The sequence below is a fragment of the Xylaria bambusicola genome, assembly GCF_022495145.1.
Source record: "Xylaria bambusicola strain CBS 139988 unplaced genomic scaffold F5B22scaffold_31, whole genome shotgun sequence".
In the NCBI taxonomy this organism is placed as follows: Eukaryota; Fungi; Ascomycota; class Sordariomycetes; order Xylariales; family Xylariaceae; genus Xylaria; species Xylaria bambusicola.
In genome coordinates this window covers 241,388-258,915 of record NW_025953584.1, presented here as the reverse complement: position 1 = coordinate 258,915, position 17,528 = coordinate 241,388, and the positions used below count along the sequence as shown (strand labels likewise).

Here is a 17,528-nt window from a genome sequence, read left to right as displayed (position 1 = left end):
CCTTTTCGCCGGAATTCATATCCGCCTCAAAAGATAGGGCTCCAACAAAGGATGAGCCTCGCAGGTAGGGTATGGAGTAAGTAGATGAGCCGCGCCAGATCGGACTCCTCAATGCTATTACCATAGCAGGTCGACTCCAGTACTAGATGCTCATGAGTCTCCTTTGCCAGCCGCCCTATCTTTATATTGACAATTGCCCTCAGTTCTCTGAAAGATACATACATAAGATCTTCCCGGAGCGCTCCTTTCAGACAACAATATAGCTCAGCAAACCTGGGCTGTCGACAAGGTTAACCGCCGACGCACCAACAGGCGATCGTGCAATGTCGTCGTATTGCATTTAGGACGGCATTTCGCGGTAGTCAAAGAAGCGGTCGGTTGCCTCTTGGACCTATGAAGATTGGGTCATTCTCGCAAGTGTGATATTCTGAGCTCGTCTCAATATGTATTCAATATGTATGTCAAGGTGTGAGAAATGCATGTATCGTAGAATGTCATAGCTTTGACGGGAGGAGTATTCATATTTAGTGTTGCGGAGGAACCAAGCAAGGTACAGGCTAACAACAGATACCCATCCAAAATGTTGGTAACCTCAATCCAGCCGTTGTTCGTGTAATGAGATTAGCTAGTGGTGACTCATAACTCAAGCTTTTCTGTTGTATCCAGGTTGCAATTGAGAAACCATAACAAGTGTCAACTTCGTGGTACAAATGATTCTATCTTCTGTTTCGCTCCTTCCTAACCGAGGAAGAAGAAAAAAAAAAACAATTGAATATGGACACACAAGGAATTGAACCTTGAATCCCTCCCAAGTACTTTCTTCAAATGGCGTGAGAAACACGAACCATACGAAAGCTTAGGCAGCGAGGTGCACTAAGTAAGCAGCGAGGTACACTTACTCAAGCAGTACGTTGGGAATGTCATACCATTAGACCATATGCCCTGTTTGTTGTCAGAAAGCTCCTCGATAGCTATTATATTCCTCATTGTTACAATTTTCAAGACGATGACATCACTCTGGGTGTGGTATCATCTTGTAGGAAAGTGAACCAGAATTTCTTACAACACCACAATGATTCTTAACATCGATATAGAGTAATCTTCTTACTTCGAACTATGCTGCTATTTATCCTGGTTCTTATAAATCAAGTCTTTCGTAGGATATCTTATACCCATCAGTTGATCAGAATCGTCCCGTCACGAGTACGTGGAACTAACATCAACTCTTGAACATAGTAAGACACAGGGTTGCAATGAATCCTAGACGATCTCTACCGATCTCAGTTCACCCAGGCTCCTATATCAGCTGGATACCTATATATATTTGTGGTTGGCGCTACTTTCGTATTAGCTAAACTCTCCTTATATAATTCAGATCGTGGGAAGTCTCGAATGAGAATATAGACGCCATGTGATTGATACCAGCTAAGCAAACAGACCACGGCCTGGGAGGTTCGATATGCGAATTCAGGGCATAGATTTACGATAGGTATTTCTTAAATATATAGCTCTAACTACCTAAGTCCTTACTTTACCTATTACCTTTTTTTCTCAAGCGTTCTGATATAGTGAAATTCACGGATGCTTGCGTATCTTCGTGAACGTACCTACCAGCCCAGGTATTCGCAGCAGTACAACATTGATGCATAATATTATCCAATATCACTCACAATCTTAGATATACCATTATACTTTCAACATGCGTACTATTGCTGCGTCACCAGAAATAGCGTTTTCAACCTTGATGGGAGGGATATAAGATAAACTTACCCCCCTCCTCCTCCCTTCATTCATCCTATCAACAACTACCGCAACGCAGCAAATACGACAGTGAATATGTCGAACCAGAGCTATCTTGTACAGCCCTTTGGCCGTTTGTCAGTCCTTGCACCCGAAATTCGAGATATCATCTACGAATTTGCTTTAGTTGAGCCACCGAAGTGGGAACGCCTAAGTGAACACTGGCACCATAGTCTTGAGAACAACCAACATCCATCGTGCAGAGGTCGAGTGTGGAAGGGCATCGGTTTGCTACGCGTTAATAAAGCTATACATACCGAGGCGGCCCCTGTTTTCTTGTCGCAAAACATCTTCTTCTTTATTACCCGAAACGAGTTCATCAAGTGCATCGGCATCTACCTTCGACTTCGATACCGCAGCCTCGTCCGGCATGTTCGTATTGCCCACGTAATGCGAAATCGTGTGGAACGTTCCACTCTTGAGCCGAGGTCGTGGGACTGGAATCCGGATGATGAACAGGTGCACTTCGAGAAAGCCCTTGGAGAATGCACTGGCCTACGCACACTAGGAATTGACATCGACTTGGTAACCCAATACCAGTTGAATCCACCTTGTCTTGACGTCGAGTCCGTCAGAACCCTGGCGGGTCTGATCTCCCCAGAAGTACAATTCAGTTTCTTGAAACAAGGGTCTATATCTCCTGCAATGGTTATGGCGGTAGGGCGACGGAGAACACATGACTCGCTTTACCGGACTCTCAGCCAAATGCCGTATAACTTGCATGACGAAGCAGTTACGGGTACGAAGGCGACCGAAAATGGGGTTCCAGAGGGGGACTGGGAACTTGTCTACAAACAACCTCAGCTAAGCGGGCGTTTCATCACTTTTTCACAAATCTTTGAATACCCCTTAACACTCAACCTTTTTTGATCATCATATTCCAGCTTGCATTGAGCTATATGTGTGGTTTTTGGCGTCTCAATTTATGTGAGATGACCATTGTGGGATGGCATATCGCAAGTCTTTGGTGTCCTCATCAACTTCGGTTCCTAGGTGTTAGCCTCACATTAGCATTCAGGCATAGTGGTGATGGATCACTGCGTGAAGAAGTCGTGTCAAAAAGTAAGATGAAACAGGTCAGGGTCTGATGTAGAGTATCTAACCCTTGTATTATATCGTGTACAGTAAAACGGAATAGGGAGGAAGTTCAAGATATTACCCAAATGGTACTCTCTGCGTCTTTAAATCGTCTCTTGTGCCAACTTGCCAATTTACATGAGCATCTGCTTGAAACTTCTGGTCGGCGCCAACGAGCCTGTGTGCCATGCATGGGATACACTATAACCTCCACTAACGTAGCTGCTATGGTCCATCTACACAATGTACATTCTCCAGGGTCATAAATGCCTCCTGGATTCTTTAAGAGCTTTTTGTATTGGTATACGCAATCTACCCTATAAGAATTCCTCCTGCATTAATTTAATTACCTATAAAACCAATCATAGCTTGACTACGTGTATTTTAAGACGACCGACTCCATCGCATAAGGGAAAATGTTGACACGCTGAGTTATCATTGGAGACTAGAATATATAGTTTTACATGTGTCGAGCTATCATCAATTGGGCACATGGTCTAGTGGTATGATACTCCCTTCGCACAGCTTGAGATTCAGATCCGCCTCTGAAACTCAGCAATTAGTGTATGGGAGGGGTCCGGGGTTCAATTCCCTGTGTGTCCAGACAACCTTTACTTTTGCCATTTTTGCACCCCCCATCCGGGCTTAGAGTTTAGAGCTTATTTTTATGTGATGTTTGTAGGAGGTTTGAATTAATAGTAAGTAGTCGTCATGTGATGACGTACGTTGGTTAATTATCAGCTTGGGTATCTACACTTTCCTTCCTATGATGAATTTCGCTCGGTCTACGTAGTATGTCAAGTGGCTCAGTTGGCCGTGAAGTTGGTTGCTGCTTGTGTCTAGCGTAACTGGTCAGGTAGGTAATCGCACGCATTCCGCGGAGTATATTCCCTACACCCTCGAGCATATTGAGACAGAGACGAGTAACGCCCTGGTTAATCAATGGAAGTCTGTGTCATTCATCTACAGCAACCATAGCTTGACTTCGCCTTTGGAACAATTAGTTGGCGTGGATAGACATTATACTAGAACAGAGCACAGGAATCACCACAACCTAAACCGCCTCACCCTCTTCCAAACCCCTTTCCAAACATTCGTCATCACCTCTCCCTCATGTACGCACTCAGCATTCTCCAACACCCACCTCACAGCATCAACAACGTCCCCCGGGCGTTGCAAAACAACATGATGTCCGCAATCCGGCAAGTGCACGAAGCGATTCGTCCGCGAGAGTCCCAGCTGTCTCCTCTTCAACCTCTCGTCCTCGGCATCCATGCGCAGCAGCATTTCGCGCTCCGCAGCTACCATCCGTCGCTCTGTCTCAGCCAGCATTCGCCGTGTATCTCCCTCCCCCTCCCCTTCCTCTCCATGGCTCATCTGCGCAGCTTTCTCCTTCGCCTCCAAACCCTCCCATTTCCCCAGTAAACTATTCCCACGAATCACGCACACGGGCCGATCCCCCATAATCTTTCGCCGGATCTGCTCCTCGTCGAGCGCGGCATCGAGTCCGCCTTCCTGTCCCGTTTCCACGAGCACGAGGCCGAGGACCCTATCTCCGCCGTATTTTCGCTGTCGACGATGGCGGTACTCGTGCTGTATGAATGCGCGCGCGAAGGCGCCGCCGTACGAGTGCGCGATGAGAAGATACGGTCCCTGGAGATCGCTGCTTTGCCTCGCGTTCTTGCCATGAGTACCTACGGTACGAGTAGCGCAGAGGACGTAATCCCACATTTGCGCCGCGACGTCTGCTGGCTTGAGATTGCCTGGCCCGCGACTGTAAAGCAGTACCCGACAGTGCGTCTCGGCGACGAGCTTCGCGGCTAGATTGTCCCAGCTGGGCGAACATGTTTCGCCTGAGCCATGGAAGCAGATGATCAGCGGCGTCCCAAACTTATCGCCATTTCCTGTTGATATATCATCGGGTAGTAGTAATTTGTGCGTAGAGTCTTTTAGGATGGATGGAGTTTGGTCGTTGTCTAACGCCTTTGCCATCCTTTGTTATATGCGCGGACTTAATCGTCCAATGAGGGGTACATCCTCCATTGGTGGCAGCCCTTATATAGACGTTAAAAAATGTTTGAGATTATAGATGTAGTGTTCTGCGGATGATGGAGATGGTAGGTATACATTTCATATGGCACGCCACCATAAGCACAGCGTTTCAGACGGCGGCGTAGGTAAGTAGTTGTTAGTGCAGCTTGCCTACTACTTAGCTGAGCAGGTGCCGAATCGGAGGAGAGCCGGCCATCCCATGTCTTGATGTGAGCACAGCCTGCAAAAGCCTACCTAAGTAGATATGATCGCGCACCATACTTAAGGAAAAGGATGCAGATGAAAAAGAATATTAGCCGTTTGGTCAATATGCAAATGTGGCATACTGTGTAGGTATATAGCAGCTGCCTAAACTACATACCTACCTACTGAGTACAGGAACTCCCCGCGGCCTATCTGCCTACCTGGAGCTTATCACGTTGGCATGTAGAAGCTGTCACGAACAGTTTGAGTAACAGACTACCTAGGTAGGGTTTTGGGTGCAATACCCTTCACTCATCCACGGATAACCCAGTCTAATGTCCATCTCAATTACTCTTTATTCCGAATATCGAGACTCCTACGTACTTAGATAAGCCAATGTAGCGCAATCAAAGTTGAAATGATAGTACATAATTTCAGTAACTAGGGCTATGCACAGTGCTTAAGGCGGGGGTATATCCAAGCAATATATACGCCTTCTGAGTCTCATCTCATTTGATCCTGTGGTCAGATGTTGACCCCCTAAACGCCCAATGCTCGCTTTTATCCAAAATATTTTTGCCCAAAACCAACTCAAACCAGTGATTCAGCACATACCTTGATGCTGCATCCCAAATGGTGACGCCGAGCTAATGCTAGAAATGACTACACGGGTATCATAACAACCCGATTCTGGAAAATCAAGTAAAGCCGGGAAATACCGACCGTGCAGCACGCTGCCCTACAAAGACGTCAGTGGTCTTGAAATAATAGAATGGTATGAAGAAATTAAGCAGGAACATACATTGAGGACGCCCATCATCGCTGTTCGTTTCATCAATAGGCGTGATCAGCTCTCGCATACGTTCTCTCGTGGGACCGGAAGGGCTGGGCTGCTTCTGTAACTGAATCGAGGTACTGGGTTCCGTTGAAACGGATAATCCCCGTAAAGATGGATCGTCGGGGCCTTGCCGACTTGATAACTGGTGCCACCAATTGTGAACACCAGGTCGAAAGGGCCGCTGTGACCTCAACTTTCTCGTGCCCAGCTCTCTTCGAACCATCGAGTTCGTAATCGGAGGACAGTGTCCTCGAGGGTACATTGACGCTTTGCAAAGGGGGCATAGAGAGCTCATCTCACTCAAAAATTCATCAATGCATTCAGGGTGGAAGATATGGCCACAAGATAGCTCACGAATGATGGTGACCTTAGATTCAAAAGACTCCAAACAGATTAGACAAGTAGGTTGGTAGTCGAGCCTGTCACTCTGCTTCCCTCGCTTGTAGCTGGAGGATGGGGAAGCAGAGTCGAAAGACGCCTTAGTAGGGGACTGAAGAGATCTGCGTGGATTCGGTGAAGATACGGGAGGATCATAGTTGTAGGTGAACAAAGGGTGAGTCTGGATGTGGGTCAGAGGCACAGTAAGTCGTTTGATGCCCAAAGCTTCAAGGTTTACTTCGCCATCCATGACACGACGGCGAAGAGAAGACCTTCGGCGACTCTGAACATAGTGCATGAGAAATGAGGTCCCACCAATAACAGTGACGATAACGCCAAGAATGATCAATACCAAGGCCCAAATAGCCAGCAGTGAACGTTCGGGGGCCACAGTCAGCTGCGTCCAAATCCGCACATAATCTGCAGGATTTGGTGAATATGTCTCATTGATCTGAGCGGCAAAAGGAACCTCCGAGAGACTTCCGGAATACAGATTTAACTGCTGCATCATGCGTTGTCCTGAACTGCTAGACATAGCATAGACAGGAAAATGATTTGACTGCTTCCAGTTCATTGCACCATCTATATACCACATATCTGAATCAGCATCAGGTGGTTGGCCATCCTCATCATCCGGGCGGTACACAAGCATGGCGTGCAGAGGGTCCATAGATGCGGCCTTCATGAACGATTTGGTGCAACTTGAAGTGATCCATGGTACTAGGGCGATAAGGATGTAGTCGGTGGGTGGAAGGTCGGCTTGCCTTGTGGCATTTTCTGGGACGTATTGCTTTGATAATTCAAAGCATACATCGTGAGAGAGAAGATCTGGCACATAAACTAGACCTTGGATAGTCCCTTGTGTTGTTGGGACAGCATTGGTGGAGAGTGTGGTGATGTTGCCTAGAATGGTCTCTGAATATGCCAACTGACTCTGATGAGGGTCGGTGTTAGCAGTGCGGAATGGGTTTAAAGCGTTGTTACGACGTACCGAGAGCGCAGTGATGTTTCTAATGATGGTGCTAGGGACTGTATGCCCGTTGGACCGTGTGGGATTGCTGAACAACAATCTATCGGCAGGTTAGTGACAGTGTGCTTATGAAAGGAGCAACTCATGAGGGGAATTTTGTTGTCGACAAGGCTCGAGATACTATGGGAAAAGCAACATTGGTCACATGTAGCCGATGACTAGCACAAACTACCCCATACTTCACTCATAGACGAACATTGATGTTAGCCTCGAGGCTCTTGTCGATCACAAATGGAACATGACTTGGCCACGGCCTTGGCATCCACGACGGCCCTGCGAGGTCCGGAACAGACCGAAGGGTCGGGCCGTAAGCTAAGAGGATGAGGAGGAGAAAATGGGCTTAAGCCTTTTTCCCAAGATATCCGAGGCTACCGGCAGGCAGGTAGATCTGAGAAGGGCAAGAGTAAGAGAGAAAAGAAGCTTTGCTTGGCAACCTACACGACATTCCGAATGGTTTGAAGTGCTGTAAAGTCACGTTAGTTACCGCTGTGCCAAGGAGGCTTAAAAAGAGGGCTGGATTGGCGCCAAGACGTCCCGATCAACCACCATGGTCCACCATTGGTGCACGCGGGCTTGACCGGTGAAGCGAGACTTTAAGAATAAGCCATCTCAATGAACGAGATGCTCTTCCCTGTTTTTATTTTTCTAACTCACGAGTCTCGATTGGGAGAGGAAAAGCACGGTGAAGGAAGGGTAAGGGGAGTGAAGGGGAAGCGTGCGCCTGGGCAGGAAAGCCAAGACACGCTGGAAGACATACACATGCTCCTGAATCATCGTTCATAGACAGTCGTTGTCGGTGTTTCAGCGACAACGACAATCGGCAGCCAGATGGAGAGAGATCGAGACACACACGCACACACACTCACTCACACACACGAGACTCGCCGCACACTCACACGCAGACGCGGGAGGTGGCGAGATGGTGAGAATACGTTGAGATGGCAGATATGTGAGCAGCAAACCGAGTTGAGAGGTGAGATGGCACGGTTCCTGGAGGCGTGTGCAGCAATGACGAAGCCGAGAGAGATGGGCGAAAAAGTTGTTCTTGGCAAGTTGGGGATTACGGGGGCCAGCCAGCGAGAATCCAGGAGCTTATGCTGAAGGCCTGGGCGGGCAGTCCCAGGATTTCAGGTGATATTAGGGATGACGGGGGGGGATTTTGTGGGGGACGATGACTCGTGGTACCATGCAATATAAGTATCTACCTGATTCCACCGACCTAGTGCCCTCCTTTTGGGACTGCTTACTTGTTTAGGTAGATGGATACGCCGTAGAGAGATAGCTCAGATAGCTGGATGAGAGGCGAGAGGCAGATACTTACGCGGAAATAGGCAGGGCAAGGTAGACAGGCGAGAACAGGGTGGGTAGGGCAGGCAGTGCACGGCTCGCTGGGATTGCTGATTGCTGGATGGGCTGGCTGGGATGGAGGGGGATTTGTTATGGGACGACTAGCAGCGTAGTCTACACTCCTCCGTCAGTAGTGTACGTGTCTAGGTTGACAATTAGGTCGTCTCGGGTCGTCTAGACTGCGAGCCCAAAACCTCGTTTGCAGGGGTGAGCGTGATCGAGGTTGCATCAAGAGGGATTGTCTCGAGGCCACAGGTCGACGAGAGCATGGAGGTGGGCGCACACTTGGTTAAGTAAAAGCAGTAGCGCGCACCATAGCGCAACATAGCGTACGACTGGAGGCATGCTACCGGCACAGCTGGTACTCACGATATCTGCCCGATGAATGGATTGGTTGGGGAGACGATGCTGGATGCTGGATGCTGGATAGGCGGCCCAATGCGAGATGGGATGGGTGGATGGAGCGCCGGCGGCGGGGTTCCTCGTGAGGGCCACTCTTCAGCTGAAAATGTAACTGGCGGCTAGCGAGCTTTAACCTCACCAGACCTTCAATAGACCTTCAGCACTCGACACATGACGATAGGTATGTGCTAGGCAGGCATGTATGTGTGAGGCACTGTAGGTGCTGTGTGCTAACACTCTACAGTATGTACATAAGCATGCATCTTCGTATATAGTAATCGTCAAAAAGGACCTCATGTTTGAGGGAATGAGATCATGTCAAACTTGAGTTGTTGTTGTTACATGTACCTAGTGCTGATCGAAAAGGCGGAATCCGCATGCTGACTTGGGACATTGATGCAGGCACATGAGATACAGTACGTAGGTACGTTGGTACTGTCGAGCAAGGGCACGTATCATCTGTACATACTAGTACCTTCTTAAGGAAGTACCTAACCTTATATGATAACATTTACAATAGGTGGCGTACCCATATATCTAAGGTACATCATATCAACAGTGAGAATGTACATGTGTTTATGATACGTACCTACCTTAGGTACCTACATGTATGTAGTGATACCTACGATAATAAATGATGTATGAAGTACACATTTAGTTCTCGCTATTTGCAGAATGAGGCTCTGCATCGATAATTTCCGTATTTTCTGCCAGGGACCAAGAGGCTTGGCTGTCCTGTCGTGCAGGTATAAGTGAATACCCAGTATGTCATCTGTTGACGCCTACCTATTGTTCAAAGTCCATATGAATGTAGTACAAGTAGATACAGCATTGGAATAAGTGCATAGTGTACACTGGTGTAGCTAATTATGCACTGTAGCAATGCCTGTTTTGCTGGCCCACCAAATAGATTCAGATTGGATGATGAGCATCAAGGCAGGCAGAGCAGAGTGTGCCTACCTATCTAGGTTAGTCTGTCCTGTGACTTCTAATCCTTTGAGAAATACATAGGTAGGTGCCTAGTACATGTACGTGATGTGCTTGTTGCTGGCTAAGATCAGATACCGGTACCTAAGTTGCCGGTATAGTACGATCTTCGTGAATCTCTTTTCTGCACACACCGTTAATCTCAAGATGAAATTAAGTCTGTTAAGTAGTCTGTCGGGAAAGTTGGGTGTGCAATGGTTCCATTCGGAATAGGTGACACACTACCACGTGTCGGTAACTTCGGAATTGCCTATATAGGAAAAAATAAGATAAAAAGAATAAAAAAAGGGAGATACGTATGTGGGCTCGCCTGAGAGCCTTTCCAACGTACCTTAGCTGATGTCGTGGAGACAAGTAAGTGCCTAAGTAGGCATTCCAATGTTCCAAGAGTTTGGGTCGTCGATGTTGCGACTTTGAAAGACATGGCTGTCAGCTCTGATCTACAGTAAGACATACTTAGCAGCCTTAAAGATTCATGTACATACCTACTCTGTACATACTTACTCAGTTAAAGCCTAGTATGGATGTTCCGATACACGGCACTAACTGGACACATGAGACCTACACCGACACAACAACGATAGCCAAGTACCCATGCCTAACTCTGCACAAGTAACATACCCGCAGGAGTATGTAGCATATCTTATTGGACACCACATGACTTGCAATTTTGTAGTTGTCTCCGATTGGGGATGATGGCTGATGGTTGATGGTTGATGGCGGGGTGCATGGGCAGACTCGGTTACTTACCTAGTGCGTAAACCTCGACCAACCATGATATGAAGAAGATCCCTTATTCCGAGAGCTGCCAAACAGATGTCAGCCTGAGTCCGACCAGTCTGTCAGTCGAGCTGTCCACGTCCAGCTTACTTAAGGATCTGTTAAGGAGGACTTTGACCACCCCATCACACCCCATTACATCCAATATGCCACCCGCTAATGCGGGTGATGAAGAATGGTCCCCGCCCGGCAGCGCGGTAGACGGGCCAAGTCTGGACTCGCTTGGCAGCAGAAAGCCCCAAAGCTTGTCTGTTGTCGTATCAGTGTGTCTGTGTGGTCATACACGCACCACAACTCATCTCGATTACACCGACGATCCTGATTCCTGACAGGGTTTCCCGGCCATGTCGAAACGCGACCTGTGTGTGCCTGCCGCTAGACGACGCCACAATGGGCATCATCTCGCGCGGGCATCTCATTGTGACCTGATGTCGCGTTCTGCGGCCCATTAATTTTTTGAAAATCCTCGAAGCAACCGTCTCAACAAACTTGGGAAGCCCCCTCTACCGAACCGGATATTGCCTAGCAACTCTCATAACCGACATCGGAAAGTCAAAATATACGGGCTTTCCACCTACTGAGTAGGTAAGTCAAATCGGTGGTGCGGGAGGGCATTAGTAAGTGACGGCGAGCCTATCTTACATTCCTCCTATCAGAAAGGCTATCTAATGGAAATGATGTATCAGGGCTGACCTGTGAAATTAAGTCTATGATGTTCTGTAGTCAAAGCTTTTGGAAAATTTTGCATCATCGCAACTACACTTTGGCCCGGATTGACGCGCAGCTGGCCGTTCCTAATGCGGACATCCCCACCGCAAAACGCTCGACAACGACCTGTTAGCGAAACATGCTATCTAGCTCTTTGCTTCGGATCGTTCAACGTTGATGATACAATGAATAAGTTAGAATAATAGGACGTTCAAAATAATTGGCCCAGTAACTGCAACGGCCATATCATGCCACGGATGGCCGTGTGGAACCATCAAGAGATGGTTACACTGAGTAGCACACTCTAAGCCAACCTCTTGAGAATGTTAGGTAGTGAGTACCTACTGTAGGTAGGCAGTCGGGCACTTGGCTGAACAGGTTCCCGATCGAGGCTAGAGGATCACCTATTGCCGGTCCGTCTTTTACCGCCTTTAGGCCTCAATACATACAAGGCTGCTCCTTACTCAGCGGATAGAGTGAAACTGACCTGCAATCTCACCGTTAGCATTAGCAGGGACTAGTTTCTCCCGAGAGCAAGATTTGCCCTGGCCCGCACGAATGTCTAAACATGTTTTTTGGTCATGGGATCACCTCGGTCGCTTGTGTTTTTTCCGTATGAGTGCAGACTGGCAACCGCAAGAAGATAACAGGTGTAGGGAGAACGCCACATTCGGACCGCTCATTTCATCGGGCTGGAAAGGCCGGGCATAGGCGAGGAAGATGCTTGTCCAGATAACCCCATGGCTGCAACAGTAAGCTCCAGTTGTTAGCTTTCATTTGATGCATGGGAATGCTAAGGAAGTAAGTTGACACAGGCTGTACAGACAACATGACTACCACCGCTACTGTAGCTTACAGTACATATATACACATTGTAGCATCGATTTGCGCCAATGATACTCGATGAATCCGGCATATCCTATTACGTCCAGGCCACTTGAAATTGATATTGATATCAAGACGTGCAGCTGATTCAATGAGCAGCATATATACCTACAGTTGTATGGCAGTCACGTGTTTAAGGTTTGGACTTGACACCAATTTGCTCAACCCTTCTGTCAATCCGAAGATTTGGCGTTTAAATCTCTAGGAATACCATGATAATTGCCGGTCAGGATTGCTCATAGATGATGCAGCCATAAGCTTACCGATTACCGAGGGCGTCAAAGCATCGCCGAGATTCGACGGAAACATTCCCATTGGATAGAGCGCTTGCGCTATCTTCCGATCTCAAGGCATTTCCTTCAACGTTTCCATTCCCAGTATTTCGCCTCCATCTCGCCGTCGGGGGTAACAGTTAGCAGCGTTGATTTTCACGCCAAAGTGATCCACTGACAAATTCTGGGTTATTGTTCGTTGTTGTCCAGTTAGTTGCGCGCCTAAGTAAGACAACTCCTAGGTTACGTGGAAATGCTTAACAGACGATATTATGAAAAACCCCGCTTGAGCGGCTTGACTGACCAAGCTCTACCCACGAACATAAAATAGGAGCCACCTGCCACACATCCATTATTGTCTTAAATGTAACGGTCCATTCGTGCCCTGCGAGATACACGACCCTAGAAGCAGATATATCCATTCCGGAATTGCGAATGATGCGGGACCGAGCCTCCGGACACCGGTGCGTCTGCCGCATACTCCGCAGTTGGCCTGTAGATGCCGGTATCAGAATTCGGTAGTTGACATAGAAATTTCCCTCATAAACCAGAAAGAAAAATTACAGGCAGGAGCTGTTAGCAAGCTACAATTTAGCATCGTACGTCGTGTCTGATGTTGAGCTGGTGGAGCGATTATGACGACAGCAACTTATCCTCCCTCATTCAAGTAGGCGGATGGGGCTACTTGCAATTGGAACCGGTGACCTCTTGCCACCACTTTCAGGAGTGAGATCTTGAACAAGCTCGGAGTTGTCCGCTGCTGGGAAGCGATCGCCATATACTGTACATTAGGCAAGATGACGCCACATGATACATGGGCATAAATCGAGTTGTATTTGGTCATCTATCTGAGGGCAGATTGCAGAGCTTCGTATCTAATACGGGTATACCGTTGCCTTTCTACAACACTCGAAAACTTCTCAAGCTCTGCAACTATACGGGCGGTGCGGATACACATGCAACAAATCCACTCCACCACAACAAAGCCTCCACCATCCCATTAAACTGCGCCGCTCTCATTGGCCACCGATGGCTACATGCAGACCGGGGAGCTGCCATTTGGGACACCAAGTACCAATGATCGCATGCAGCCGGTGACGTGAAGGGACCCGGAGGTCACCAAGAAGATCTCAACCATGCTAACGACCCCAAGCGTCCCTTGGGTCCTCCGGTGGACTGCTTGCTTGGCTGCCAATCCCATGCAGGACGATGGGCGGTCGGCCGGTGACCACTGTAACGTTCGTCTAAGAGGCCTCCGATGACTGAACGCGTACACTCGCGTTGACCCGGGTCGGAGAGGAGGGGCACTTCATCGGCCGCGAGTGCGGGCATCGCTCCTGAAATAATGTAACCAGGCCTCTTCGACTGAAGACTTAACGTGCGCCCATATCTTCCGGTTGCTCCGGGGCTTGATATCGCCAATCACGGAATTAGGAGCAGCATATGTTCGTGTTGCTTGCTGACGATTTGGATATAGCAATCTAGTCTCACATAACCCTGGGACATGACACCGCCTGACGTATTTCCGTGCTATTTTCCGGAGATTGATAGTTAGGGGAACGGAGCACCTCAGCTTGCATTCCGAAGGTTTATCTCAATCCGTTCTTAGTTCTCGCAGGTATTGGGGTATTGTTCAAACTATGATAGACACTGTACTGAATGGCATAGAATGTCTCTATGTGGCAGGCATGATTTCCTATCTTGTGCCTCCTTCCTCTCAAAGGTTATACGACCCAACATGAATCATACGGTTAGATGATGTCCTCTGATATTCAGAGACTAAGAGCAGGCCATGGCTACTAGTGGATAGTGGGCAGCTGATGGCACAAGTCATGGCATTGGTGATATGGGATATGTAGTAGAAAAGACCGTCTAAAGTCCCCTGCTGCTCATGCACTGTATGGACGCAACTCTACGACTAATACGTGGTCGCATCTGGCGGGTTTCCAACATATGTGTAGTTGTCAGCATCGAGATTGAGAAACTTGGGCTGTGGACGATGGCGAATCAGATCCTCAATCGCAGATCCGTATTTCACCAACTTGGCTTCCTGCCACGCCTGCTGGATGATGCCTATGCCGAAAGGTACACCATTATCATTAACCCCGACTGGGACCGTGATCATGGGGTAGCCTGCCTTTGCAGCAACGGAGCATGCGGCACCTCCCTCTGCCTGTACTGGCACAAGGAGCCCGTCTAGCTCTTTCCCATGCATCATTGCCGCATCGATACCTTCGTCTCTGGACTTCCGCAAGTTGTATTCGAGAGCTTCCAAATATACTGCCTCGCCGTCATCCTTGGAAGCAATGCATCTATCAAAGTTGTCCTGTCCTGTCGGCCAAGCTGGGTGAGTACCAGGGACCCCGCCCTCTTTGCCAGTGTGTTTGATATTATAAGCAACCACATCTTCCAGTGTGAGGATTTTCGCCTTGTTGTTTTCGAGTGTGCTGAGGTAACTTGAAAGACTTCGGTAGAATTCTACCTTGACGACTTCGAACTCGGATAGCTGAGACCCGGATACACCGGCTGCATACTCCCAGTTCCAGCCGTCGGGAGATATAATCTCTTCGGCACTGGGGAAGTCCACATCGAAAACTTCTGCGCCAGCCTCCTCTATCTGCTTGATGAGTTCTATGAGAGCTAGATATTCGGCTTTGTGCGATTCGCTGCTTCTTGCTTTCTCCCAAATCCTTTTTGATGGCAAACCAAACCTCGCGCCCTTGAGAACATCCTTCGTGGCAAGCCATGACGTATATTCCCTGGTCGTGTCAATTTGAGCTACTGAAAACTCGTACGCATCAGCGTGAGAATCCGGAATCGAACTCCTATCGGCAATTATATCCAAGGCTATCGTCGCGTCTTCTACCGACCGTCCAAAGGTTCCCACCGTGTCGAAGCTCGGCGCCTCGGGGATAACACCCAACGTCGACGTAAGTCCAACTGTAGGCTTGATGCCTACAACGGCGTTTCGATCAGCTGGGAAGATTACACTGCCATCTGTTTCGGTGCCGATGCTGAAAGCGCACATATTGGCGGCAAGCGCACTCGCGGACCCAGAGCTCGAACCACCCGGGTGCTCCGCTAGATTGTAGGGATTCCGGTTCTGTCCTCCCCGAGAAGAATAGGCTTCGGAGTAGTAGCTGGCCCGCATTGACGCCCACTCTGACAGGTTCGCTTTCCCAAGCAGCACGCCGCCAGCTGCCCGAAGCAGTGCGACGACGGTGGCGTCGTTGGGCACTATCGTCCCGAGAAGTGCCGCGCACCCCGCCGTAGTCTGCATACTGTCCCTCGTCGCAATGTTGTCTTTCACGAGAAATGGGATACCGTGTATTTTGCTCCTCACCATCCCCCTCTCGCGCTCAGCATCTAGCTCATCGGCAATCTTCAAGGCGTCCGGGTTCGTCTCGATCACGGCCTTGATGCGCGGGTTGACTAGTTCAATTCGCCTGAGGTAGCACTGCGTCAAGTCCCGGGATGTAAATGATCCTTTTGCTAGGTGACACTGCAGTTGTGTGATTGAGAGCTCTTCAATGCTTACTCCACGGCAAAGGGGCATTTGCAGGCAAGATTGAGAAGAATCCATGATGCTTCCAAGGAGAAGTAAAGTGAATCAGTCAAGACTTGCTGTAAAGGGGCTTGGCTAGGTAGAGAAATAGTAGAGGGTAGTAAGGCTATATAGGAATCAGTTTTGGGTGTCTTGAGGTTTACATAAGCACTGTACATCAAGGGTAGGCGAGAGGGCTTGGTCCTTGGCAGAAAAGAAGGAAAGAAGCAATAGAATTACTACACGATAACGAGAGAGGGGTAATATATATTACCTACTGTTACACACGATGTGTGAAGTACGCGGTGCTATATTGCCGCTAACTTGCACAAGGGAAGCAGGGCGAGTATTCCGGACCACAGGCGTCTTCTTACGCTGGTGATGATTCCATCCCACAAGGCGAGAGAAAGAGACACTTTCGGGAGATGCACTCAGAGGTGGGGAAAGGGCCTTGGATTCTACCTAGTTCCTAATCGTGCTTGCATAACATCCACATATGCTAAGAGGTCGATTTTTTTTTTTCAAGCCACGCGAGCACGGAAGCTCGAGAGCAAAGATCGCTCTGATGTTTCATCGCTGGAGATTTTACGTCTGTGATTTACTTCACAATTCTCAACAGTGATCAGGAGAGTGATGCTTATAGATTCAATTACATAACTGATGTTTATATTATTAAGCATGTATATCTCGACGTACTCACAGGCGTTCGATACAGAATCGCGTTCCCCTCCGATATATTCGCGGGTTCTTAGAACAACAATTCAACATCATCGGCTCACGCCCCTCACTCGTGGACAAGGCGCCAGCTGAGAGGAAAGTTATCTTTCAAGTATCGATCAATATGAAGGAAGAATTTAATCAATAATTCAAAGTAGAAGTCATTGATACATGTAAGATGGTGATAGCACTTAGGGGCCGTACCGGCTTCATGTTGTCGTAGCTAGTAGACGGAGAAGAACTGGACAGGGTAACATGCCCACCAGTTTGGGCATTTTCAACACATGAATTAGGCACTGCCTCAAATCGAATAAGTATCTGAAGTCATAAATTCTTAGTAAAGGGCGAAACCGCGTCATACTTTTGTTCATGCATTCGATTACTCTATGTTGAGAAGCCTCTCGCATGTAGCTCACAGAACCCCGCACTTATAACCACGCCTCAGCGCAGAAGCTTTGCTATTAGATAGCTTTTGGATGGTGTATCTTATGAGAACATCGCAACTTTTGATCTATCTTGTTCTTTGGG

At 48.3% G+C, this 17,528-nt stretch overlaps 4 protein-coding genes, 1 non-coding gene and 1 pseudogene across 6 annotated transcripts; 2 read left to right on the top strand and 4 right to left on the bottom strand.

The window, feature by feature from the left end:
• Positions 1–775: 775 nt before the first annotated feature.
• Positions 776–943, bottom strand: F5B22DRAFT_t127 (annotated as a pseudogene). Its single transcript has one exon. The product of its transcript is annotated as a tRNA-OTHER (tRNA).
• Positions 944–1,665: 722 nt separating this feature from the next.
• F5B22DRAFT_657445 (uncharacterized protein) lies at positions 1,666–3,127 on the top strand. Its single transcript, XM_047980041.1, has one exon. It carries the CDS (start codon positions 1,837–1,839, stop codon positions 2,668–2,670), a length of 834 nt encoding a protein of 277 aa, XP_047829304.1. The 5' UTR covers positions 1,666–1,836; the 3' UTR covers positions 2,671–3,127.
• A 236-nt stretch (positions 3,128–3,363) lies between these two features.
• On the top strand, positions 3,364–3,480 carry F5B22DRAFT_t129. Its single transcript has one exon. It is a non-coding gene; the product is annotated as a tRNA-Ala (tRNA).
• Positions 3,481–3,745: 265 nt separating this feature from the next.
• F5B22DRAFT_613098 (Alpha/Beta hydrolase protein) lies at positions 3,746–5,491 on the bottom strand. The gene is made up of 2 exons (XM_047975388.1): positions 5,005–5,491; positions 3,746–4,931 (listed from the first exon to the last, which is right to left on the bottom strand). The coding sequence occupies exon 2, from the start codon at positions 4,867–4,869 to the stop codon at positions 3,922–3,924; it is 948 nt and encodes a 315-aa protein (XP_047829303.1). The 5' UTR covers positions 4,870–4,931; positions 5,005–5,491; the 3' UTR covers positions 3,746–3,921.
• A 319-nt stretch (positions 5,492–5,810) lies between these two features.
• Positions 5,811–7,535, bottom strand: F5B22DRAFT_648110 (uncharacterized protein; the record flags this gene model as incomplete). Its single annotated transcript, XM_047978977.1, has 4 exons — positions 5,811–5,851; positions 5,915–7,262; positions 7,320–7,398; positions 7,531–7,535. The coding sequence occupies 4 exons, from the start codon at positions 7,533–7,535 to the stop codon at positions 5,811–5,813; spliced, it is 1,473 nt and encodes a 490-aa protein (XP_047829302.1).
• A 6,829-nt stretch (positions 7,536–14,364) lies between these two features.
• F5B22DRAFT_283213 (amidase signature domain-containing protein) lies at positions 14,365–16,638 on the bottom strand. Its single transcript, XM_047970318.1, has 2 exons — positions 16,562–16,638; positions 14,365–16,410 (listed from the first exon to the last, which is right to left on the bottom strand). Exon 2 carries the CDS (start codon positions 16,320–16,322, stop codon positions 14,658–14,660), a length of 1,665 nt encoding a protein of 554 aa, XP_047829301.1. The 5' UTR covers positions 16,323–16,410; positions 16,562–16,638; the 3' UTR covers positions 14,365–14,657.
• Between the last annotated feature and the right edge of the window lie 890 nt (positions 16,639–17,528).